Source organism: Barbus barbus (assembly GCF_936440315.1).
Source record: "Barbus barbus genome assembly, chromosome: 21".
Lineage (NCBI taxonomy): Eukaryota > Metazoa > Chordata > Actinopteri > Cypriniformes > Cyprinidae > Barbus > Barbus barbus.
This window is the reverse complement of record NC_136749.1, coordinates 22,922,450-22,949,278: the sequence shown is the minus strand read 5'-3', so window position 1 is coordinate 22,949,278 and position 26,829 is coordinate 22,922,450. Positions and strand designations below refer to the sequence as shown.

General features: G+C 37.2%; 1 protein-coding gene across 1 annotated transcript in view; it reads left to right on the top strand.

The window, feature by feature from the left end:
• The window catches only part of LOC306887336 (R-spondin-2-like), a 55,030-nt gene that overhangs the window by 3,545 nt on the left and 24,656 nt on the right, over nucleotides 1–26,829 (top strand). The window contains exon 2 of the mRNA XM_079444992.1: nucleotides 17,717–17,905. Within this exon, the coding sequence (XP_079301118.1) occupies nucleotides 17,717–17,905 (189 nt within the window). The remainder of the gene's footprint in view (nucleotides 1–17,716; nucleotides 17,906–26,829) is intronic.

The window sequence follows — 26,829 nt, the reverse complement described above, 5'->3', positions numbered from 1 at the left end:
TGCTCTGAAACGTCAAAAACAACTTTTTAGTATGTATATAGGAACATAGAATTTGGTCCTTTCTCAGTGCGCAAGCCGTTTACTTGCACTTCAAGTGAAACTCTGCATTACGGGAGGCTGAGAAGCGGCTAGCTCTGATGAACGGTCTGATTAAGCTCATGGTAATGGAACTAATAGAAGTCTGTTTCCAGAGACACATCCCCAGTAATCCATGGAAAAGTGGAGGAGAGGAAAGGCTTAGCTCCATCACTGAGCTCCGCGGCTTCACTCTCAAGAGATTAGGGGGAAAGCACCTGTATTTTAACACTATCGAACAGTTCTATCTTAATCTGTTGGCTGCACACAGCGATCTGTCCCATTATGCCTCATACGTTGTTTTGCATATAAATATTTAATAAAGAAGTTTGAAATGCAAGATGATCAGTTTATATGGTTCACAACTGAGTAATTCCAAACATGTTTCTTTCTATTCTTTCAGAAAAATATTTTAAACAATATCTCAGTTTTTTTTATTTATTCATTTATTTTTCATGCAATGAAAGTCAATGTTGGTTGCATACAGATTTGGGAATGCATACAGGTTTGGAACAATGTAAGTGTGAGTAAATGATAAGTATGAAAGATTGTTTCCACCCTGGCATAAAAAAAAGTAGTAGACTTTATAGTTTGCTATTCTGATTTTGAGTTTGTATTTTACAGTTTTTACTTTTTTCTCACATTTTTTCTTATTTAAACTCAGAATTGAAAGATATAAACAGAATTGGGAGAAAAAAAGTTATAATTGTGAGATAGAAATTCAGAATTGCAAGGAGAAAAGTCAGAAATCTCAGATTCTAAGTTAGCATCTCACAGTTCTGACCTTTTCTTCAGAATTGTGAGATGCTTAAAATATATGGAATAAAATGTCGCAATTACCTTTTTTATTTTTATGTTATTGAAATGGCTTCAATGGATGACAGAATTGTCATTTTGGTAAACTATGTCTTTGCTGCATGCCAAAAAACTGGCCTGAGTTTTAAACTGCAAGAGCAGAGTGTAGGATGTAAAAGACCTCTTTGTTTTCCAGTGATCAGGTCATTAAAATAGGTTCGGGAAGACATAAAGAGTAATGACAAAAATAACTGTTTAGAGCTATGCTTTGTACAAGTTTACCTAAGGTTTATGGGTGTAAGTGTTAATGTTGGCTCTTACTATGTTCAAGTCACTTAATGTTCTGATGAAGTGCGTGACAGGATGGTTCATTCCAGAGTCTCTTTATTGAAGAAAAAAAAAACATTCTGTCACTCTTCTTTTGGAAATTGTGACATGCCATTTCATTCTAATCCATAATTTAAGTGATGTTCTATGGAATTGATGTTCATTTAGTTTTGTCAAGTACATCCAGCTCTCTCACCCAGTCGTTCTTTCTCCTGCCAAGAGTGACTTTATTTCAGCAGGTTAGACGGAGTTGGTTGTGTCCCTCTCCTGTCGCACTGCAGCCGGCCGTCTATCTGTGGCACGATCGCTTTGGTGAATCTCTGGGAACTGAGTGTGTGTGAGAGAGAACGTCATTAGACGAAGAGTTAATACTGAGGGAAGGATGGACGGCAATTAATTAAGAAAATTGGTTCTTTTAAGATCTATTCACTGAAAGGTTCTTTGGGGAACCAAAATGGTTCTTCTATGGCATCACTGTGAAAACCCGTTTTGGAATCTTTATATTTAAGAGTGTATCTGCACAATGTGGTGCTTGTTTATATAGATACAAGTGGGGCCACTCTTTTTTCATTGGAATTTGTAAGTCTGATTGCATAGAAAAGTAATAAAAGACTGTCCACATTCTCTTTACTATTAACTCAATTAACTAATATAATTAATTTCAACAGGTCCAATGTTTTGCACAAGACCGGGTGTCTTGTGTCCAAATGTTTTCCTTGTCACCAGGGTACTGCCTCATGTTCCAAGAAGAGAACTGATGAGCGTTGAATGTGTGCAGCTGAGAACGGTTTTGTAACACTTTCCACGCCTTCATTCGTCATGTCGCAACAGAGAAATACCCATTGTACGTTCATAGATTTTTTTTTTTGTAACGTACACACGGGGATCCTCACCACTGGCCTCAGTCGTTGTCATCAGAAGATCCCATATGTTGGCAAAGCTAAATGCCAAACAGATGGTTTCCTCTCAGGCTACAATTTACCACACTGTAAAAGTTCATTTTCGGAAATGTGAAATAAAATCGACTTATTATATAAATCTTATTATAATACGCTCCGTATTTCCCGATGGTGATTGAAAACTGTGGTGCCACAGACAAAAGGTCCAGTGTGCCTTTTAAATTCCAGGGAGATATTTTTTATGTTCACCTCTGTTATTTCCTCAACAGCCAGCCCCCTGAAGTAATTGTTCTTGAATGCATTTCTTATAAGGCTGCTAAAAATGGTAAGCCTGTTGAGTTTGATTCTCTTGAGGTTACTGAGCAGTAAAACTGTTGAATACTGACTTGTTTCCAAGATGTGAACATGAACACAAGTTGTTTTAACATTAAACAAATGGTTTAAAATAGTAACTTGAGTCATACAATGACACAACTAAGTGGTACTGAAAGGTGTTTGTTGAACAACAATACGAATTCATAGAGGCTGTTCACACTGAATGCATTTTTTTATTTCATCTGAAATATTTTTAATTGTTAATGGATATTTGGCCTTTCCATTGTCTCAATTTGTCATCATTTTAAGATTGCATGTCCAGTTAAAAGTAGCCCCTTGCATTCTGTTCTGTTTCACCATGTCTTTTTGGTTTTGAAAGCAAGAACCCGTAATATACATTTGCACATCTGTACCATGCGTGTTATTCAAAAGCATTGCTTTTTACATTAAGTACTGGTTTTACTTGGTATCATCTGGACATTTGATGAAGTGAGACAAACATTGTGCATGTCACGGACATAGTTTTGCCTGTTCTTTGACAGATATTCGCTCTGTTCCAAAACCTAGTGAGCTTCCTCTTTAGCCAGCATTTTAAGACATCAAAAGTACATTTTCAACATGTCTTTTCTGAAAATTTTCTGAAAAAAAACAAGACTGCATTGCTTTTGTTCTTCATGTGGAAGCCAACTGTAGAATGGATTGTAACAAGAAAATCAATAAATATACAGTATGCACATTAATCCATTGTGTTGCATTGAAATTGAGTGAAATGTAGAGGTTTTTTAACAAATTCCTGCCTTCTGTAGAGCGTTCCAAATCACTGATTATTTGGAGGTTATGTTTTAGTTAGAATGCTGTTCTAGAATGTAGCTATGTAGATAAGTAGGAAGCACTACATTTTGAAACAGTGTGAACGTAGAGAAATCATGCTGGTCTTTTGCACCATGCACTTCCATATGAATCACCCACCCCTCCCGTCCTGATCCAGCTGTATTAGAAAGAACGGGAGAGCACAGACAGGGTAATGGAGTGTCAGTTGAGTATGCTGGACATTTTGAAGAATTTAATTGGTAGTTCAAAGTGCTTTGGAAGGGTTGGAGAAATCGAACTGCCTTGAGTAGGCTCTCTGTGTTCCCAGGCTTTGCCAGGTTCTCTTCTGTATCGCATTTATGTTTGTCCTTTGCGAGAATGTCGGTCCGTGTGTGTGCAGGCCTCCTATTGTACCTAGTCCGAATCGATCGCCGAGTCCTTGTTGTAACATGAGCTCCAGAGGCTTCCTCAGACAGAAACACACATACATATGCAGGCGTGTGAGGTCTGTCTCCGGCTCTGATGGATATTTACATCCACGCCTACACAAATCGCTGGAACAACAACAAGGGGGAGCAATGGGCTGCCGTTTCCCCCTCCCCGTCCCACTAACACCCAACAGATGGACAGGCCTCCTCTGTTCCCCTGCGCTTGATAGGACCTCTAATTATGCATCCACACCACATCAAACCAGCCATCCACACGCCTTGCTTTCAGTATGGTGCGGAAGTGAGCCGGTCAGGGGCAATAAAGCTACACCACTCGCTTGTAATTTGTCCGTGGATTGAGCTTGGGTCTCGTCCCCTTTGCCCTGTCATTGTGCCCGTCTTCATTGTGGGTCTGGACTTTCTAAGAACTTGGAAGAGAGGTAGACACCCTGCCTGCTGCCTGCCTGCCTGCCTGTGGAACCCAGAAGCCCTGGTGTGGTTTTAATCAAGGCCAGGCATGGTAGTCATTATAGTGCCCTGGCGCTAAGCTCATTGTCTTTCTTTGTCTCTCTCCCGCCCTCCCTCTCTTTCTGTGAGGATTCAACATGCATCTCAGATGTGAAGAGGTCCTCAAGGGTCACTAGCCGTTGATGAGAAAGTGAGTGTCAGTGGTTTGTGAGCAGTAGCCAACATGTATCTGTAATCAGTGTATTTGTTCAGAGTTGTGAGTCATGTGCAACCTCGCTTAATGCAACAGAACTAAACAAAAAGGTCTTCAAAACATTCTGTTCTCTATTATATAATAAGATGTGTGCTTTTTGCAATTGGAAATAGGAAATGAATGGGCAATTCTGTCAATCTTATGAATTTGTTATGGCTAGGAGTATAAAATGCTCAATTAACTTCATTACTATCATGCCGTCACTTACATGGTTTATAAGTTCTCTCTCACCGACTGAGGCATTTGTTCCCTCAAGAGAAAAAATAACCTTTTACTTATTATATCTATATAAAGGTACACAGTGACGTATGTCAGGAAAATATTTACTAAGCTTACACTATACCGTTCAAAAGTTTGGGGTCAGTAAGTTTTTTTTTTTTTTTTTTTTTTTTTTTTTTTTTTTTTAAATAAAGAAGTTAAATTAAGCTTAATCCTGAAAAACGTATCACAGTTCCACAAAGACGTTAAGCAGCACAACTGTTTTCAACATTGATAATGCTAAGAAATGCTTCTTGAGCAGCAAATCAGCCTATTAGAATGATATCTGAAGGATAATGTAGCTGTCTTATATCATTCTGTTTTTATTTAATTTTAGATATTGATGTTAAATACTTGTAGTTAATGTAAGGAGTTCAATATTGATTTGAGTTAAAATCATTGTATTATGATATACAGTACATGGTCATTATGAAAAAAATGTATTGCCGAATGACAAATCAGAATCGAGTTTTCCAACGAGCTGTGTGATAACAGGAAGTTTCAGTCTAGTGCTGCAGCAGTTATTGTAGTCTGTTTTTTGCATTGTCTTTGGTGAAGCTGGTTCGTGTGCATGCATGTTATGTTGTCTGGCATCGTGCCACCTAATAGGAAACAACTGAGGGAGAAAAGCCCTGTTTTGTGCTTTGTAATCTGTTGCACATAATTTGGGGAAATTCACAAACTTGAGTTATGAGTTTAATGTGCATGTGGCCTTGAAACACATTCCTCAGACTCTTCAGTTTCAGAGCAGAGGATTTCAATTGTGGTGAGTTTATGCATTGTGCGACTTTAGTATATCTCTTTTTTTGTTCCTTTATTTTCCATTTGTCTTTAACTACTGACTGAGTAGTAGATATTTAGAGGGGGTCAGGCCAGAGCTGGGGGAGAATGGGAAAGAAAAGGTTAGGGAGGAGACCAAAAAGACAAAATATCCTTGTACGTTTCATAAATTCCTCCGTTTTTCATCCTCTTAGTTATCCACTTGTATTACATCTTGGCTGACTTCAGCTGTGTATTGTTTTATCTGAACCAGAGCCAGACCTCAGAAGCACACCGTCTTCTCTTGTGTAAATAGCTGTCACGGAGAGGACGGTACGTTGGAGGTCTCCGCAGGCAGGGGTCACGTAGTTTTCATGTTCATGTGCTAATAATGGCTTTGGTGGCATCACTCCAGTAATAGACACTACTAGTTTGTCATTGTAATTAACATGCACAAGAATCTGCACATATATATATTTTTTTTCTTCACAATGTTTTTTAGATTTAGTCAGCAAATTCATTCAAGTCAATTGTAATCTTAGTATATACTGTAGGCGCATTTTGTCAACAATTTCATGTAAACAATTTCTTTAACATTCTGAAAAATCAAAGACCTGTTGTTTATCAGCATAAACAATTATGTTCTTTTAGAGACCGTTTAGGATATTTCTTTACGAACAAAGTACGTAAACGAGTTACACATTCTAACTAGCAAGTATAGTTCAAGTTAATTTATATATTTGCTTAATTTTCTGTGAAAATGTATATTACCATTAAAAAGTTTGGGGTCGTTTGGTTATTTCTATATTTTTGCTAGAAGTCTCTTATTTGCTCACAAGGGCTGAAGTTACTTGATCAAAAATGCAGCAGAAACAGTAATATTTTGAAATATTATTACAATTTAAAACAACTGTTTTCTATTTAAATATATTGAAATGTAATGTATTCCTGTGATGCCAAAGCAGTCTTCAGCATCACATGATTATTCAGAAATCATTTTAATATGCTTATTATTATAACCATTATGCTGCTTAATATTTCTGTGGAAACCGCGATCCATTATTTCCCATATTGTCTTTCTTTGAAGAGGTTCACATGAACAGAATGCATTTGAAATAGGACATTTTGTAACATTAATAAAAGTCTTTTTTATAAGTGACAGTAACAGACTTTTGATCAATTTAGTGTCTTCTTTTTTGAATAAAAGTACTTGTTTCTTCCAAAAGAAAAAAAGAAAAATCACTGGCTTCAAACAGTAGTGTAAGTTGTAATATTATGTTAATGTTGTGTATATAGTTAATTTATCTTTACAGTGATTACAATGATGCATTATCATTTTGTCAATAAACCTTTTTAGCATAAAACTCCTTTGTTGAGATCAACACCGCTTTCATGTCTCAAAGGCAAAAGAAGAAAGTTGCATGATGTGGCCAACGTGTTTATGGGAGTACGGAGCCGTATCTGAGATGTATCTGGCTGCCAGACAGGTCTGTTTTGGTAAGAGCAAGAAGAGGTTGAAGTTGAGTGATTATCACAGAGCTCTTTAGCGTAAGCTCTGCCCTGGGGAGCAGATGAGATGAGCGGCTATTACATAAAACCCTGCCCTGGTGTTCATTTGTATCTGGAAGTGTTCTGGCATGTCTTCGCTTGCCAGGTTTTCACAGGGATTTGACAAATTTGTAACAATGCACGCAGATTTTATACATTGTGCCACCCATGTGTGCAGGAAACCGCAACTGTAGAACCTGTTTTTGTTATTTTCAGGCTTATGCTGATCGTATGCACGCCTTTTTTGAAGTCGATGGCATGGGTGTTGCGTGGTATCCTGTTGAATTTTTGCTTAATTAGCTCAATAGAAGTTTTTGGAGGGTCTGCTGCAGCTATTTATGGAGTAGAAGACTCAATTTTGGGCATCAGGCTTTGAAGTCCCCTCTCAGTGGTTGGGACCATATGAGGTTCCTCTGCATTTTTCTGCCTGCCACCCCCGTGGTGCTCTCCACTTTTGACCCTATGGATCACTTCTGATCTGGCCTGGTAGGGAAGGGTTTAGCCAGGGAGGTGGAGAAGAGGTCTCGTTAAAGGGTTAATGAGGTAATACCTTTCATGTTCCCAGCATAGCACAGAGTCAGGCGTGAAGGCAAACAATACAGTTTTACAGGGAGGTCTGCTGGATAGTGTGTCTGTGTATGTATGTGTGGGTAAGTTTTATGTACATTCATAGTTTTAAACTTAGTTTAGAGGTGTTTACAGTTACTAATGCTCGAACAGAGATTCGAGCAACCCTTTAACTGTTAGTATTAAACTTATCAGGTAATTCATCTGTTAAATGTGAATGATTCCTCAAACTGCGTAGCTTGAAGAGGTGTGCGATTACTTTTCCAAGCGATTCAACATGTTTGCTGACAGATGATAAAATGAAAGGAAAGAAAACCTAGAACCGACTCGTATCTACCAGAATATCATTTGGACTGGTGGGTAGCAACCAAATAGCAACACACCAAAAACTACCAATACCACCCATGTGCATTAGTTCTCAACCTTTTTGACTTCAAGGCCAACAACATTTGAAGGAATTTTAGAGCTTGGCATTTTTAGAAGAACATATATTCTATGGTGTATTAAAAGTTTTATTACTTTACATTACTTTTCCACGTTTGGAAATTAAAATTAAAGTTCCTCATAAAGGTTTGGGTAAATTAAGAAATATCTTGAGCTGTAGTTTTTTTTAGCTTTTCAGTGTTTGTTCTGTTATATTTTAAATCATTTTAAGTCATCTTGAGGCCCCCTTGAAAGTTTTCTAAGGCCCCCTAGTGGCCTCTGGACCCTTAGTTTAGAACTACTTCCTCAGGGTAGAATTTTTTTTTTAATGTGAAAATGAATCTAGTTTTACTTCCTGTGTCAGTGGAGGTAAAATGCATCATGGCCAATGCTTTTGATCTTACCTCCTTGTTCTTCTAAACCTGTATGACTTCCCTGACTTTTTTTGTCAAATGCCAAGGGAAATATTTTTTTAAATGTCTGTGGATTTAGTTTTCCCCCCCATGAAAGTTTACCCAATGGTGTCTGGACCCCAGTGTTCCTCAACATATTTTATGTTTTACAGAAGAAAGTAAGTGATACAGATTTTTGAATGACATGAGAGTCAGTAAATTATGACAGAATATTTATTTTTGGGTGAAACATCACTCTTGCATAACTTTGTATTGGATTGTAGGATTGTGTTGGCATTATTATGAGGTGGAATGAGATTGGATCACTGGCAGTTGGAAAAGGAGGGTCTTGTTAGGTCCACTAATGCTCAATGGTGTGAAAAAATCCTAGGCACGCTGTTTCTCTGATCTTTGGCCGTGACGTTGCTCTTTCTCCATGCAGGGAACTCACTGCTATAGCTCCTTAGCATGTGTATAGAACAGCATGTGTGACTGAATTGCGGGATTCAGAACCCATTGTGCCACAGGTGTGAAAATTAGGTGTGAGGTTTATGTGTGATAAATTACCAACAGGTGTGTTAATTTTAGCCGTTCCACTTCCCACCCTCTCCACCACCACCCTCCTGTCTTTGCTTCTACCACTTTCTTTACATTGCTATCATGTGAAGGTCTTTTAAAACACAAATTAAATAGTTTAATATAAATTAATTCATTTTATGCAACAGCATATGAGCATTGTATTTGTTTTTAATGGGCATTTTCAAATGGAATTTACAATATGGCAACTCTTTCATACTTAATTGCAGCTTACTTGAATTTAATGTGAATCACTTTTCACAACCCATTGATGTTATATAATTCAGAGTTAAACAGGATATCCAACAAGAAAATATGCCTTATTTTATTTCATTATTGTTTAACTATATTACTTTTTGAGTAAGATTGCAAAGATAAACAAAGCTTTGTAGAATATAAACAAATTCTTATGAGCAATCAAGTTTGTCTTTGTAACCTACTTTTCAAAATGTTATCTATTATTTATTAATTAATTAATGTATTCCTTTTTTAATTCTGTTTCTATAACTCTATTCTCATGTATCATCCCTTGCAGGGATAGAACCAGCGACCTTTTGGTTATGAACACCAAACTTTAAAGACTTTTTATCAAGTAAATAAATTTATAAATGTTTTATCAATGAGGAAACACTACAGCTCAGTTTTAGAGACGGAGTTTAAATTATTGGCTCCCTTAAAAAAACATATGTATTACTACTTGAATGAGTGAGACAAGTCAACGCTAATCAGTCCATGTTTGTGTGCTGTACAATCTCTCTGCGGACTAAAAAGCCATGCCAGGGTATTAGCATAAACGTCAGCAGGTTTGCCCTCAGGTCCTCTGAATCCCATTTTGTCCTGCACCAACTGCAAGTAAACACTAACACCAGTACCAGCTGCCCGAGCTTACAAGGTATGTTTGGATATCAAGTCCACCGATTAAATCGCAGTGATCCAATCAACAAACCTATCGGTGCTTGCCATGTCTCCTGGGCCTGTATCACAGGAACACTCTCACTAAGCTAATAAGCCAGTGCAGTGAAACAAATGTGTTTGCTCAGACACATGGTGCAGAATCATTATAAGTAATGGGATTGCCCTAAATTGTAAACATGCATACAGTACAATCTGTTAAAGTAAACTGGAGTTGGGGGGAAAAAACATGGATGCCTAAATCCTGACTATTTCCAGCTGCAAAGTAGTCGGAGGTGAAGTCCAGCATATTTTCTGCTAAATTGGAGGAGAAATGTGCCTGTAGAGCAAAACGTACTCTTGCCATATACCACCGTTCTGGCTCTGGTGTATTAATCTTCAGCAAAGTGTGATTTCCATACCCATGACCATGACAAATAAAGTCAGATGCAACAAATGCGGGCGGATTGATGCAGTTTTCCATGTACTGTCTTCAGCCATGTGGAACAATGTGGGGACTGGCACACTTTTAGTGGATGATCTGAAAGTTTTATTGCATACTCCCAGTTTCTTTTCCATTATAAGAGGCAAGCGTTTCTGATTCTAAATGGATGGTTCACCCAAAAATACTTACCCTTATGTTGTTCCAAAGCCATATGGCTTTCTTCCTTCCACAAGTGGAGATTACAGTTGAACAATGAATTGTGACTGAGGCTGCCATTCAGCATAACGTCTCCTTTTGTGTTGGTCTTATATATTGGATCATATTTTATTACTTTGTGCTCTGATAGATCAGTATGGTGGATTTTGATTGGTTGGTTAAAGCAGTGTTGTTATTGTTAACTAAAAATGTTAAATATAATTTGTTAATTGAAATAATAAAGCTGAAATAAATGATAATATAGATATTAGAAGAAATGTAAACTGAAAAACAATAAAAAATTAGAAATGTAGAAATGTAGTCTTGGGAACTACCTGAAACAGTTGAAGTTGAGTTCAAGTACTAAAATGACAACAGCTGAAATAAAAATAAAAGAAAGCTAAATAGATATATATATATATATATATATATATATATATATATATATATATATATATATATATATATATATATATATAAAAAAAAAAAACTAACAAAAATGACAAAAACGTATAAAATGGCAAACTGAAAATATAAAATAAAGCTAATTTAAGATATTAATAAATATTTTAATAATATATAAATAATACTAAAATAACACTGGTTAAAAAAATCAAATAAATTGCTATCCCATGTGTTATAGCTATAAGAGATTCATTCCTCTTGTTTATTCGAGTGGTCTGACATGTCAACTTCTCAATATCTCAAAAAATCATTAATTTTGCAATTTCAGTTGGTGCCTTCAACTATAAAACACCAAGATAAGACTTCCGAATATTTGAGTACATTGTAACAATGTTATACAAATCATCTGTAAAACTGTCTAATATTAAGAAGAATCAGACTGTAAATGATCCCACTTTCACTTAACTACGTAGTAGTGTTATGCTATGAGTGAAGAGGTACAGAGTATAATCTCCTGTTTGTCTTTCAAACAATTCTCACGAGTTGGACGAACATCAAATTAGCCTCAACGTTGTAGATACTATGATTCTTCATGGTTTCCTCTTCCCCTTTCAGAGATTTTTTTTGCATTTTAACTTTTTACAGCTTTTGAATCTTGACATATCATATGACGCATGATATCATCAAGATTGTAGGGACATGGATGATGTCATAGGTATTTGTTAGTGTGAGAAAGAGAGATCGCTGGAAGTTGTTGGCAGTGTTTGTTTGAGGTGGGGGTTTGCCATTTCCTCCCAGTTCTGCCGGCCCAAGGCGATGAACGTCACGGTTGTTTGAGAGTCTTTAAACATACCTCAGACAGTTTTTTTCTGTTGGATCTCACTCACACTGTAATTACTGTTGATCGGGATTCAAAACAAAGCCAGCCAAAGCTGAATGAAGGCAACACACTCCAACAATGCCGTCATATGTTGTGTTATGAGCTTGTGATTCGCATGAATGAAGGACCAAGAATTTTGCGTTTACCTGAATGAACCACAGTCTCCCCACAGAAACTGGGCACAGTGAAACTAGCACAGATTATTGTTGGACAGATATTTCACTCCTTTTAAGTTACATTTCATTGCACTATTGTCCGCAGATGAATATTTGTCAGCAGATGGATGCCTTACCTGTCATTTGATGTTCCTGAGAGATGAGAGGGAAAAGAAGTGCCCAGAAAAGTGTGGCGAACGATTGAGAGAACGAGGGAAAGAAATGAAAACGCTGCTAAGAACAAAATAACATCTTCAAAAGAGGAACGACACTTCTTTTTGCTCCCCCAACAAATCAAGACATTCACCTCTAATCCATTTGTACTGCTGCTTTTGAGTTCCCTCATATAACCTCATGCTTGGCTGACAGAAATGGTGGAGACGGTATGACCAAGCTGTTTGTTGGCTCTTTTACACAAAACAATGGCACAATCTAGACAATTTGCAGAAATTGTGTTGTCTTCTGATCAGACTTGTTGTGGTATCTTTAGCACAGATGTTCAAAGAGGACAAGGCCTTTGTAAAAACATTTGTTTAGGTTGTAGATGGATCGTTTAATGCATGGTGAAAGAAGGCACTTGCATATTTTGGTTTCGTTAAACATTTTTCCCGCGTAAACTCTTTCGCTTATGGGAAAGGGCAGTTCAAAGAGTGAACAGGTCATCAGGCAAAATGCATTTGCAACCTATTTTATTACTGAATATAGGTGTAAAGCTACAGAATTACATTGATTTATGAAATGTAATAATCCATTATAATATACAGTGTGTTACACAGGCCATCTCATATTACTGTACCTACATGCACTTGCAACAGAGGCTGACAAATGCTCTATTTTAATGAGAAGAGTTCTTGCTGCAGAGTTTGTATTTTAGCATTATTTATAATTGCATGCATCAGTTTCACTTTTAGCAAAGTAAGTTAACTGTTGTCGTTTTCTTCCCAAGTTGTGATTTTGATTCTTATTTTAAGTATATTGAAAATATGCTTTAATCTGCCTTGGCTTATAATGACTATTTGATCATTTACACCTTTTAATGATCAATTTTGTATATTAAGTTCAGTAAATTGCCTGCCATTGATGTGCACATCTAATACGCATATTAACAGCCTACTTAAATGAATAGATCACCTAAACATTTTGTGATTTAACCTCATTGTTTGAAACTTGTATGACTTTTGTTCCTCTGTGGAACACAAATGGAGATATTTTGAAAAATGTCTCTGCATTTATTTTTTGTGTGCGTACATTAAAAGTCAGTGAGGTCCAATGTTGTGAAAGAAAGGCATACAGAAATTTCATTTTTGAGTGAAGTATTCCTTTAATGTCTGTTTGTATTAGTTTGCTGATGGGATATTATCCTTTCCTTTTATTGGATTATTAATAATGATACACAAATTGAAATTTGGATGAGAAATCGAGACTATGAGTGTAAGCCTGATGTATTATGTTGTTATCAATTTAGGGGTGGATTTGTGCGATACTAAAGCAACAAATGTGTTCCTCTTTTATTTTAAAAAAAAAAGTCAACGAGAAATAATTCTTCTTTAGTTCCATTATTCATGCTTGTCAGCGTAAGTTACACTTCAGCAGGTTAACACGACAGACTTATGGTAAAGTTTAAAGCTCATGCTGGTATGATTCTTGGAACAAAAAGCACTTTTAGCAGCCAAATTAGGCTTATCCACTGTAATTTACATAGAACTCAAAATTCTGCCAGACCGACACACTTAGATAATTAGCATTCTAGAGTGACTTAAAAACATAGCTGGAGATTTTGTTTACATGTATGAAAGCCACTCAGATCGTTCAGTTTTTCTTGGATGACTTTTTACATTTAAACAACGAGGGCAAACTTCTGCACAAATAAGACACATAAATGCCACATAATAATTTTAACATTACTTTAATATCTATTTAGCTCAAGTTTAAGTATAAATAGAGTTGAATGCAGAATATGAATAGGGTCCCACTGTGGCATTATTTCTTGTTTCCCCTCTTGAGACATTAAAGGGTTAGTTCACCCAATAATAAAAATTCTGACATTAATTACTCACCCTCATGTCGTTTCAAACCTGTGAGACCTCCGTTCATCTTCGGAACACAAATTAAGATATTTTTGATGGAATCTGAGAGCTCTCAGACCCTCCATAGACAGCAAGGGTCCTTACGTGATCAAGGTCCAGAAGCGTAGCAAGGAGGTGGGTAAAATAATCCATGTGACATCAGGGGTTCAACGTAATTTTACGAAGCTACGAGAATACTTTTTGTATGCAAAGAAAACAAAAATAACGACTTTATTCAACAGTTCGTCTCCTCTACATCAGCGTAGCGCCATTTTGGAGAATATCCGCTGGACGGAAACTGCGTACGCTCTTCTGTGTCAGCGCGGATACGTCTTCTATATTTACGCTTTGATTTAAACGAAAACAGTGCATCCGGTATGCGGCTACCACAGAAGAGCGTACGCAGTTTCCGTCCAGCGGATATTCTCCAAAATGGCAGTAGGGTGGAGGAGACGAATTTGACTAAAGTTATTGTTTTCTTTTTTTTCTTTTGAGCACCAAAAGTATTCTCGGAGCTTCGTAAAATTACGATTGAACCCCTGATGTCACATGGATTATTTTACCGATCTCCTTGCTACGTTTGTGGACCTTTATTGTGTAAGGACCCTTGCTGTCTATAGGAGAGTCTGAGAGCTCTCAGATTTCATAAAAAATATCTTAATTTGTGTTCCGAAGATGAATGGAGGTCTTACGGGTTTGTAACAACATAAGGGTGAGTAATTAATGACAGAATTGTCATTTTTGGGTGAACTATCCCTTTAAAACCCGATTTGACAGTGATATTGGAAAGCCATCATATTTTCTGGCTTAGAGCTTGAATTTGATCCCCTCTATGAATTGATGAAAATACGATGCGGAATGGAAGACTCCAGTCATAGCTTCAGGTATAAATCAGCTGGCGGTGAAAAGATTTCCCTAAAATGTGGAAGCACTGGGTCCTCAAGGGTGGCTCTTGGACACCCTTGCCCTAGACGCACCAGATCCCAACCTCCTTTTTGACATGCCTGTGGTCAGAGCTGGGAAAGCGGTACTCAGACATGCTGCTGATCCAAAAATCTCGAATGAGGCAAAAAATGTCTTGCGTCTCTTACTCTTTCCATTGATAATTGCTAGACCAGTGAGAGCACAATCCCATCAATACAGGTCTGAATGTCATGCAATATAGTTGATAACCAAACGCAAGGCAACGAGGGAATGCGCTGATTCGATCATTCAAGGTCGATTGTGTTGTTGAAGCTCATGTTGACAACAGCAGTTAAAGAAATCATTTAACTGCCGCAAGGCTTTGCTGAAACAGCTCTGACAGTGGGATGAAAGAAATAACACCCCTATGATTAAGCAACAGGCGAAACGGTTTGTGATATTGCCATACCACCCTCAATTAGGGAAATTCAATAAGGGAAACGCTCTGATAGTTCTCGGCTTTTTGAAGTTCCAACCTCACGCCAGTCCCAGTTTCCGCCCGTTCTCTGCACTACGATCGCAATCAGGTCTGAAGTGTGTGGGCTGAGTCTGGGAGATTTTACCAATTTACGGTGAATGTCAGGTTTCTATAAACATGTTCAAACTGTATACCATATGTCTTTACGTGTGGTTTGGGAAAAAATGTGTCCAGATCATTTCCTCATCACAAAAACACTGAGGTCACGTGGCATGAAACGAGCTACACGATAAAGTTGTCTATTTTTTGTTACCATGAAAACAGCATGATACTCTACATACAATTTTTAATTTTTTTTAAATACTGTTCGTATTTCCTCTTGATGGAGACATCCTAATCAGTTCTTGGGCTTTTTTTTGCAGACCAGATGATTGGTAACATTGCATTGTTACAATGTAAATTTGACTGTGTGTATAGCATAGTACTGCCTGTGTGGCATATAAATAACATAAATATTGCCTGATGATTATGAATGTATTTTTATAATTTGACATCACTGATTTTTTAAAGAACTACCTCCACTACAACAGATAAAATAGTAATTGTATATTGTATAAAACAGAATCTGGTTACTGTATGTCCGTCATTGCATATTTAGGGCTCTGGTCTCAAACAGTCAATTGTTATTAAGTAATATTTTCAGGCCTATTTCAAATGTAAATTTTTAAATGGTGCATTAGCATTAAAGCACAAGGTTGTGTCTTATTTCACCCCCAAGTATATCATTAAAACAGTTTTGAGCACTAGGAAGGACCTTGTTCATCTCAACATTGACATGAACACGACAACATTTGCATTAAGTGAACGGGGACCTCCCAGTGCTTACTGAATTTAAGGTGCATTCTGGGAATTTCCAAGGAGCAAACTTTTTAGGACAATGAGACATTGACTAGAAATGGCTCAATTAAGAAGCGGACTGAGACACAATGATGAAGCTGAGAATGTTAAGAATTGTGTTAAATAGCAAACCTTTACTTCTCTTGTATGCCTTCTCTCGAAGATTTCTCTTGTATAATTTTAGGGAAAATGTTTATAAATGGCACTTATTACATAAAAAAAAAATTTATAAGCCATGCTGAAATTGCATTCTCAATTATTTATTCAGATTGAAGAAAAAAATGATGGGAAAAAAGGGAATGGGGAAAAAGGTCAGCGACGTGCATGATATTTTATAAAGCATTGTGGTGGGTCGTCCAGTTCGGACTGTTACTCTATCTCGGTTTGTGATATTTAAAACTTGGCTTCAATCAATAGCAATGTCTCTGGTTTGCAGCTATTGTGTGCGCCCAAGGACATTTTCCTGTAAAGAGGACACTAAGGAACTTACATTAAGAGACCTTTATTGTGAAACGGTATGGTCGTTACTGGCTCTTTTGTCTTCTACTAGCAACATGATCCTGCTCAGGGTCAATGCGGTTTTGGGCTTTCAGCGGCTGTCTGAACTCTACATACAGGAGTTGAGCATTGAATCAAATCACTGTGCTGCTCACATTGAAAATGGTTTCCTCTGCAAAAACGTCAGGCCTCACTAGTGTCACAGTAATGACAGTTTCTTTAGTCAGTGAAAGTTTTATGTGTCAATGAAAACGTCTGTGACAGTTCTATAGCGGGCACACGTTTAACCGTTCAGCAGTTAGCTTGCTCTGTGGTGTAGTGGTTTACAACTTAACGTTACTGGTTCGGTTGCAAGACACAAGTCATGAGCTATCACCATGTTCCCTTGAGTGAGGCACTTAACCTCAGTAAGTGTAAGTGTACACTGTACAGTAAGTTGTTTTGGGTAAAAATGTGTGCTTTTGCATTGCTACTTATTCTGTGTATCCTTACTATGTCAAGATTAGAGTTTCCAATAGTCCTGTATTTAAGCAAACAAACTTGCATTTAATATTAAATCCACACGGGATGCAGTCTTCATGTATTTCAGCATCTTCCACCAAACTCTTAGGAAAGCTTCAGAATTTGTTTTACATTTGTATTGGTTTACTATTCGATACACATTTGCATACAAGTGTCAGTGTTTAATTATTACATATTAGAATGGAAAACGGATTGCATGAAAGGGCAAATACCGACAATTTGACAAAGTTATTAAAATGCATATAAAATGCATACAACAAATACGATGAAGTCAGTAAACTTGCATCTTAGCACTTCATTTTTTTACAGTATATACACATAAATAGCTGAATGCAGTATTTTATTTTTACTTTGTGATCAATTATCACCAATATTTTACTGAAATAGCAAGTGACGTGGTAAAGAAATAAAGAGTGTTGTCAAGTCAAGATGTTACTTGGTGATATTAGCTGGTAAAAGTATCTGTTTTGTGTCTTGCTTTATTGCAGCTAGCTATGGAGCTTATCCCATCTGTAAAGGCTGCTCGGTGTGTTCCAAGGACAACGGGTGTATGAACTGCCAACCCAAGCTCTTCCTGTTCCTGAGGAGGGAGAGGATGAGGCAGTATGGCGAGTGTCTCCATGCCTGTCCGTCAGGCTACTATGGCATGCGCGGGACAGAGATCAACATGTGCTCCAGTAAGATCCTTCACTTTCCCTCTCACATACACACACACTGCCTATTTTGTAAATGCTAATGCACAGACATGCTGGTTTAGCATGGATTTGAGTGAGAGCTTAGCTTTGTAAAAAAATCTATTTATGTGGTCACATACTGTGAATACTTTAAGTGAAGGAATACTGCCATGTATTTGATGTTCAAAACGCTTGTAGCTTATAAATTCGGTTTGAGTGAACTGACAAATCTGTTCATTTGGAAAGTTATGACTTTGCTTATTGACCTTTCACCCCAGCATTTTCCATGTGTCATTAGTGGTTTAAAGGCTTTCTGAAATACTTAGATCATGTAGGTCCCTTAAAACAGCACTCTTCGCAAACTTGCATTGCATTGTGAATGCAACAATTAGGGATGTGCAAAACTACGTATTTCCAGAATCAACTAGTCATTCAGGCAGCCGAAAAGCCTGTTTCTGTTTCACCTGATCCTGGTGATCAGACACACAAAGACAACATGGTGCCATTTAACAATGTGCCAAACAACAACATCCAGCAGTTCTAGTTGTATCATCTATGTTGTAGCATTGTTAATGTGTAGTCCGTAGTGTATGTGATTTCTCTAAATAAACACAGGAGGACATTTATATGATTTCATTAACTGACTAGTTAGCTGTTGGATGTCTCCCGTCCTTAGAAACAATAGCAAAACAGAAAAACAAAATTCTTGTCTGCAAAGAGCAATATAATAGTCCTATTGGAATTGTGTATCGCTTTCCTTCCATGCCCTGTATTTTATAACCTTATTTTAACATTTGCGCCAGGCCTGAGACACTCTGGACCTTTGAGGTTAAGTGAAAAGCCTGAGGTGTTGGATTTGTGTTTCATGTGAAAACAAAACTCTACCTCTTTGGATTTTTAAGCCAAACTCCTGACAGACCTAAAACCTCAGAGGAGTGTGTCAGGACCTACAATACTAATAAACCCAGATGCTGTACAGACACTCTTGTATAAAAATGAAAAAGTAAAAAAAAAGAAGTTTCTCACTCAACAAACTTGATACAAATTTATCTGCCAATTTGATCAAAACAGGAGGAGGGGAAATGTTTAAACGCCTCATTTACCATAAACTGGGTGTACCAGTTGAGGCTACTTAGCATGACAGAGTTTTCCCGTTCTCGACCGCTAATCAAATTCATCAACCTACATTTTGTAAGTTCTTCAGCTGTGGAGAAAGGAAAAAGACATGTTGTTTTCTGAGACTGTGTCCTCCAACCATTCGCTTTCCTGGGTGAATCATGATTTTAAATGATACTGATATGTGGCCAGTTAATCTGGATTCCTTTCATGGAGAACTTCTCCCAGAACAAAACCTCACATTGTCACGTAGCATCAAATCTCCGCGCAGAGCCTACTTTGATGTGATCGCTGTTTCAGTCATGACTTTGTAATCCAGCTTCGCATTTGACCCTCCTCTTTAAGTTATGTTTTTTCTGTCGTCTTCGCTAAGCTCTTCATGTCTGTCAGTCATAATGGGATGTTCTATCAGGGTTAGTGCAAGAACTAATCGGCGGGTCACTGGGAACAATTTCGAACACATGACAGCCATTCAAAGTCGCTCCGTTTTCTCTCTTGTCCAGGTTTGCAGCACAACTACGCTCTTCCAAGAGCCTGGAACGGTGGATTACATTGGAGTTGACCATGTTTTTAAAAAACAGGCTCTGAAATCACTTAAGCAGCAGCTGCTTATCATTAGACCCTATGTGTTTGTGTGTGATCATATCTCGTTTAAGAATGCTTTGCAGAATCATCGGGCCTGAGTGAAAACAAAGGCAAAGAGGAGACAGGTTTGCACTACATCAGACTCTTCCACTGGAGCCGTGGGGTGGGGTCGCACGCTTTTGAAATCCTCTCACCAGATTGAATGCTCTAACCTACCTCTGACGAGCAGCATGTGCGTGACCCAAGCATCTCGAATGAGTAGAAGGACGGCTGGAGTTGTTTTTGTCTTCTGTTAGATGATGTTCTGAACCAACATGGAGACCAAGCTTACTTTGTTGCCAAGCAAAGCAACTTGTAAATTAAATTATATATATATTTTAAATATTTAAATATATAATTATAAGACTGTATAATTGACTGTATAGTTGGGATAGTTCACCCAAAAATGAAAATTCTGTTATCATTTACTCACGCTTATGTCAGTGACTTCTTTGGTCCCACTTTATATTAAGTGGCCTTAACTACTATATACTTGCATCAAAAATTTAAGTGCAATGTACTTATTGTGTTCATATTGTATTGAGGTGGGATACAGGTAAGGTTAGGGACAGGTTTGGTGGAATGGGTAGGATTAAGGGTGGGTTAAAGTGAAAGGGATCTGTCAACAGTGCAATTATAAATGTAATTACAGAAATTAATTACAGATGTAATTAGATGCAGGTATTTTTAAAATATAAGTACAATGTAAAAACATATATACACACATAAATGCATTCTATCAAATGATTAATGTAAATGTAAGCACATAGTAGTTAAGGCCACTTAAAATAAAGTGGACCCAATGAAAGTCAATGGGGTCATTCATCATTAAGATTAAATAAGATATAAATATTACACACACAAAAAATAAACTAGAAATGAAAAGTGTAAATTTAACTAAAGTGAAGTGTACTACTGTGAAAGACTAAAACTGAAAAAATAAATAGAACAAATAAAGTCATAAAAATGACGAAAGCGTATAACAATGACTAAAACTTAAAATTACAAATACAAAAAATAAAAGCAAATTCATATTACTAATAAATACTATAATAGTATAGAAATAATAACTCATACAGGTTTAGAACAACATGAGGGTGAGGAAATGAAGACAGATATTTAATTTTTGTGTGAACTATCCCTTTAAGATCAGAATTTCTCTAGCACAAAAACACATTAGGATATCAAGTAGTTTAACAAGATCATACCTAGTTTATTAATACACCTACATTTGCAGTAAATGCAATTAAATAAAACAAATTAACAAACAAACAAAATACAATTATATTTTAAAAAGCTGGATTTAGCTTTTATTGCTACAGTTATTTATTTCATTGCAAAAATGAACATGGAAAACAGCCAGGGCCGCTGCTGGCCAAATGGGTGCCATAAGCAGGATCGTATTGTTGTGCCCCCCTCCCTCAAATATTAAAGTGAAAAAACAACAACAACAAAGAAACACCTACTATAAGGGTCAAAATAGAACTTTAATAAAATATAAAAGTAAATGAATAAATAAATTGTAATTAAATTGTATTATTTACAAATTACAATTGTAGCTCTAGACAGTTACCTATGGCTATTATTTTATTAATACATTTGTCTGATTGATTTTATGGTCTCAAGCATTCAGAAATCATGCAAAAGAAAATTAAGCAGTTTTACTACAAAAACCACGGTTAATTTTTGTAAGAGTTGTGATGTCCAAAAATGAAAGATTACGTGGATATTTGAATTAAATGTTTGGTCAATAGCCTATTAAACAAGGATATGATCGTCCTGTAAGTATAATACCAGGCCTTTGGCGCCCTTTATACGGGCATTTGTAATGGCATGAAAAAAATAAAAAACACCATCACAAAATTTGTAATGGTTTTACTGCTTATAATGGGACTTGTATTGGTTTTAATGGAAACATAATGGACCCTGTGGGTCTCTACTGGTAATTGGTCACCTTCTATTGGTGGCTTGTTAAAACCAATAAATCCTAATGGAATATTTTTTAATGGTTAAAAGTTGATGGTTTGTAATTTTTGTAATGGTATTAGAATTTTCTGTGATGGTTCTATTGTTTTTGGGGGTTTTTTCAGCAGGGTTGCCTCACTATTTTTATATAATGCATTTTAAGTCATTTTAAAGGCTGTTGTTGGCTTAGGTTTGTTTTTATGACCACAAAAAATATTATCTTAATACTTCTTTGTATATTATTTTTTTGAAGTATCAAAACCATGGTTAATTTGCGGTTACCATGACTACAAGAACCATGATTTTTTTTTTTTTTTTTTTTAAATTTGTGTTAAAACCATGGCTAATTTTCCTAAGGGAACATGGAAACGCTGAGAGAATATTAGATGCGTTGGTGAAATTATTACAAAAATTATTTTTTTTTTCTCTTGGTGCTGGATTGCTGATGTCTTTTCACAGGCATAGTTTTCCATCAATTATTATCATATGCGTTCAGCCGCAAACATGAGGTGCGAGCGGGCACAGGCACAAATGCGGGAATGGTGCATCAGGTTTTTTTTGTTGTTGCTGTTTTTTGAGCAACTGGGATGGGGCCCGCCTGGGAGTTGCTGCCCTACGCAAACTGCGTACTCTGCATATAGGGAGTTCCAGTTTTTTAGAATGAACCATCCAAATGAAGCGACTTGCTAAAATAAATCGGTCTTCATTGTGTTATTGAGAGAAACTCAGAGAGCGTGTTTAATCATTACCTGCTTGACTGTGTGCACGATAAAATGACATAAATTAGTAGCCTCTCTGCTGTTGGTTAGTTGCTCCCAAACACTGCTGCAGCCTACCACTGAAGCTAACCCGATAAAAAGAGAGTGTGGGAAGGATGAAAGAGGAATAAATGCTAGAAAAGAGACTCTGAATGTAGAGAGAAATGGTGCAATGGTACCATCAGTTTTTCCACAGGTTGTCAAATGAAAGCCCTCTTCCTCATCATCTTGAACCCTCCTTTTCTCCTTTTACATTTTAAGACTTTCAATGTCACCACAAGGAAACCCCCATGCCCTCTTTCTCACGGATACATAAGCAGGTTCCAGACTGCGAATTAGGATAAAACTTGCAAGCAGAGACTAGTTTCAACCATAACCTTTACAGCAGCCATCAAGGTACTTACCAGCTTAATGAGACTTCTCCTCAATGGAGGCAGGGCTGTGAGTTTTAATGCTGACTTTGACTTTATGAAATATTTTTCATGTGATTGATAGCCTATGTTAGTAAGCAGCCTTCCACTGAATAAAAGATATTGGCCCCTCCTGTTTGTCCGCATGTGAAGTTCCCTGTTCTCTCTTTACTCATATGGAAACCCTTTTTAGAGCTTTCTGATTGCCAATATCCTAGACGTGTAGTTCAAGTATCACAGTTCATCCAGGACTAGTATATGTGCCACATGAGAGCCCCCATGTCAAGGATAATTGTTTCATCCAATTATATATTATGTTTTATCATCCCAGGTGTTGTAAAATCTGTTCCTATTGTTCTGTTGTTGTAAGTATTCCCACTTTGTCACTGTTTTAAATGGGCATTTCATAAGTCTGTTCGAAACCTTCCTAAGCTTCTGAGTTTTTACGGGTAGTTTTGATAATCCAATGGGACCGAGGTGGACCTCAGCCACACGAAAGGACTTTAGCTGCCTAAATTGGTACCCAAATGTAGTTAAAGAATCAACACAATTCCACAATATGTCGTTCCAATGAGGTAATGAGTCCTGTGCCGTCTGGGAAAGAATGGGCTGCAGTTAAAGTGATGTCATTTGGGACCTGCAAAAGAACAGTTGCCGTTGGCCTTACTCTCACACCAGAGAATTCGATTTGCCAGACAGTGTAAGTGGTGCACCTATCCTTAACCCAGAGAGTTTTATAGGTCAGTTTGGTCATCGAGAATTTAGATGGCTCTTGTAAAGTTGAATTTAATATACTGAACATTTATAGACTTTAATATTTGTCATTTTTGTTATTATTATAGTGGTCTACAAAAAAATCGACTGTAAGGCCACACTTTAAATGAATGAATATCATTGCATTTTAAAACAAAACATCAAACCAAGTGACATCTGTAAACAATTGGTGTTAGACTTTTTCTCATCCGCTTTTAGAATGACTTTCCAACCAATTTAACTTTTTACCACTAATGTTTGACAACCACAATATGTTTTTATGTAAATTACTGTTATTTATTTATTTAGCCACTTAGTATGATGCAATGACATTTATACATTTTTATGTGTGATTTAAAGGTGGAATAAGCCATTTTTGAGCTACTAGTGGACCCATTTTGCGCATCATGCCTTCCCCCAACTAAAACATCACAAACACAGCTATAGCAGATCTATAAAAGTGAACACTACGTTCAATCAAAGGTCGAACATATTCCGAATAATTTTAACTTGAAGTTTAGCTTACCTGTCGAGAAGAATCTTTGCAAAGTCATTTGGATCGACTGAAACCAAAACATTCCATCAAATTCCTCCATCTTGTAAAAATACTACCATTGTTTACCCTTGTTTTACCCCATTGTCTGTCTCTGTGTATTTTGGCAAGTCTTTGAATTTTGGCTTGCATTTCTGTAATAGAATCTGAATTTATCTTTCGCCAGCTACACACCAGACTGAATGCAATGATTGAACAAATATTTTATGATTCAGAGACTTCCAAAGAAGTCACAAAGCTGGTGAAAATTGGTAAACTTACAGTTAAGTATCTAAATAAATTTGTATGTAGCTTCCTCTCTTGCATGAAGCAGCAAATAGATGCTCCAAGGTCCCCAAGAAAAACCCAGAGGTTGTTGTTGTACCCACTGGCACAGCAAAATGACATTTTTGGGTGTGAGAAAGTCAACCGCATGATGTGCTCACCATAAACAAAGCAGGTCAGACGGGACAGGCTCTTTCAGTACGAGAAATGGAAAAATGTGGCCGGATTTAGCACTCCCCAAGCATGGGTATCCCTTTTGCACCGCAGATGACTGCCAAATACTATGCATTGGTTACTGTGACCTCAGGACCAGTTACCAAATTTACCCCTTGTTTACAAGGAGCTGCCATATAGGCTTAAAAGTCGATTTATAGTAGAAAAAGAAGTTACTGTTACATGTTTAATTGCTTAAAAATGAAGTAAACTTTAAACAGCCCTGGCCAACGTGGTTCACAGCCGCTTGAATATGACACTGGCTCGAATGTCCACAGTATAATTTGCTTTATTGTTTTTTTTGTTTCATCCAGACCACAGCAGAGAGGCATTCCTGCCACAAGTCTTTAAGGATTAGATCACCCCTAAAGCTTGATGATTCAACTCAACATGCACTTGACTTGAAAACCACACTGAAAGCCAAGTGGAAAAAAAGGACAAACATAAATCTCAAGCAACAGTTTGCAGCAGAGTAGGCAATTTCAGCTCTCTCTAATGTTCTGTTTAGGCTTATTTTTGCCCCTCTTGCAGTGGGTTTCATTAGATTCCCACCGTCAGTTCTCATTCCCATGTCTTTGCGAGAACAAGTGATCGAATTATGCTATATTACTCTCCTGTTATCATATAGGCCTTCAAAAGTGGCACCAAGGTTAATCCTATTGGAATAGAAGACCACCTTCATTGCATCTCACCTCAATGGAAGAACTTTAAAGTTATTTAAAATCATTTCTAATTATATATTATATGGTTTGAGACCCCTGATCTAGACCTTCTCACTGATACGAATGAGGTTTTTGAACCCAAACCCACGTTTAGACAAGTATAGCATTACTAATTTCTGATATTCCAACGCAGCGATTTTTGATATCGCAGCATCTGCACATGATCATGGATGACAAATGACATTTCATGACGAGTCAGTCCAGTCACTGTCTGAGTCGTGTGCCAATAGTTGCTCTTTCGCTTTTTCCTCTTCAATTCCCTGTTGAAGTAAGCGATCTAAAAGGTGATGACAACCTCCCTATGACTGAAATGTATCGGCAGAGGACAGAGGCGGCTTTTCTGTTACAAAGCTCATTTATTAGCTGTTGCTCCCTGTCATAGATTGGACATGTAGGGACATAGAGACTCCCAGAGCTCTGATTACTTTGGGAACAAAAGCGAGTGGATCCATCTGTGTGGCCGCCTTCTACACCTCAGACTCCGCGCCAAGATCTCTACAGCACAGCGTAACTTGACCGGCCGGAGCACGTGTTTATCAAACAAAAGATGCAATTCTTCCCCGGTGTCTTGGCTGATGTAAAGACAAGGGTGTTAAAGACAGTGACATGATGAAGATGCACTTTTTGTTTTTTATTTGAATGGCATGTTTTACATTCTTGCCCTGCAGCAAAACTACGAGACAACGCGGCTCGTCTCTTTAATCTGTGTGTCTCATCGGTTCAGTCTAAGTGTGTATTACATTTGTTGCAACCATGGCTTAGCAGTTAGAATGCATGTGAACATGAGCAGTGGTGCTCATATGGGAACCACAAGTTCGAGTCTAGGGTTTAACAGTAACAAGGCCTTCTGTTTTTTGTAAAGATAAAACATACCTTTTTAAAGAAAATCATATACATTTTCTTTGTAAAGAAAGACATTGTGAAATGTTTGTGAGGAAAAATATTTAAAAATTATAAAAATAAAAACAATAAAAGGAAAAATAGATAATAATAATAACAATGAAAACTAATACAAATACATATTAAAAATGTTGTGGGTCCATTGAAAAGTTTGGCATGGCAGAGCAGAATTAGAACTCAGCCGACTGAAAAATTCCTGCATAATTTCTCCTGTGATTTCCTGTCATCTCTCTGCTAATAATTAAGCAATAAAATATAAAGGTTGGACCTATTATGCATGTAATTAGGCTTAAGGAGTGTTGCTTGACATGCAGGACGTATAGGACTAGAAATATTGGTTTTGAAATTTGCGAAAGGTCAAAAAAATCCTGTATCACAGTCATTGGCCTGGGAGTTATAATGATGGTGATTATGGTTGTTGGACTGCAATATGTGTGCGTGTTATTTTCTCTGCATGAGATTGTTTGGACTGGTTAAAGAAAGTGTGAGAGATCAGGAAAAGTGGGTGGAGGCTTCGTGGTTCAAAGGAAGAAGGGGAAGGACTCGTTTGTTGGGAAGGAATGTAGTTGAGGAGACAGGTTTGCTGGAGATGGTCTAATTAGGGGGGTGTGATGGTTGAGAACCTTCATGAAACCCAGAGAGCGTCAGA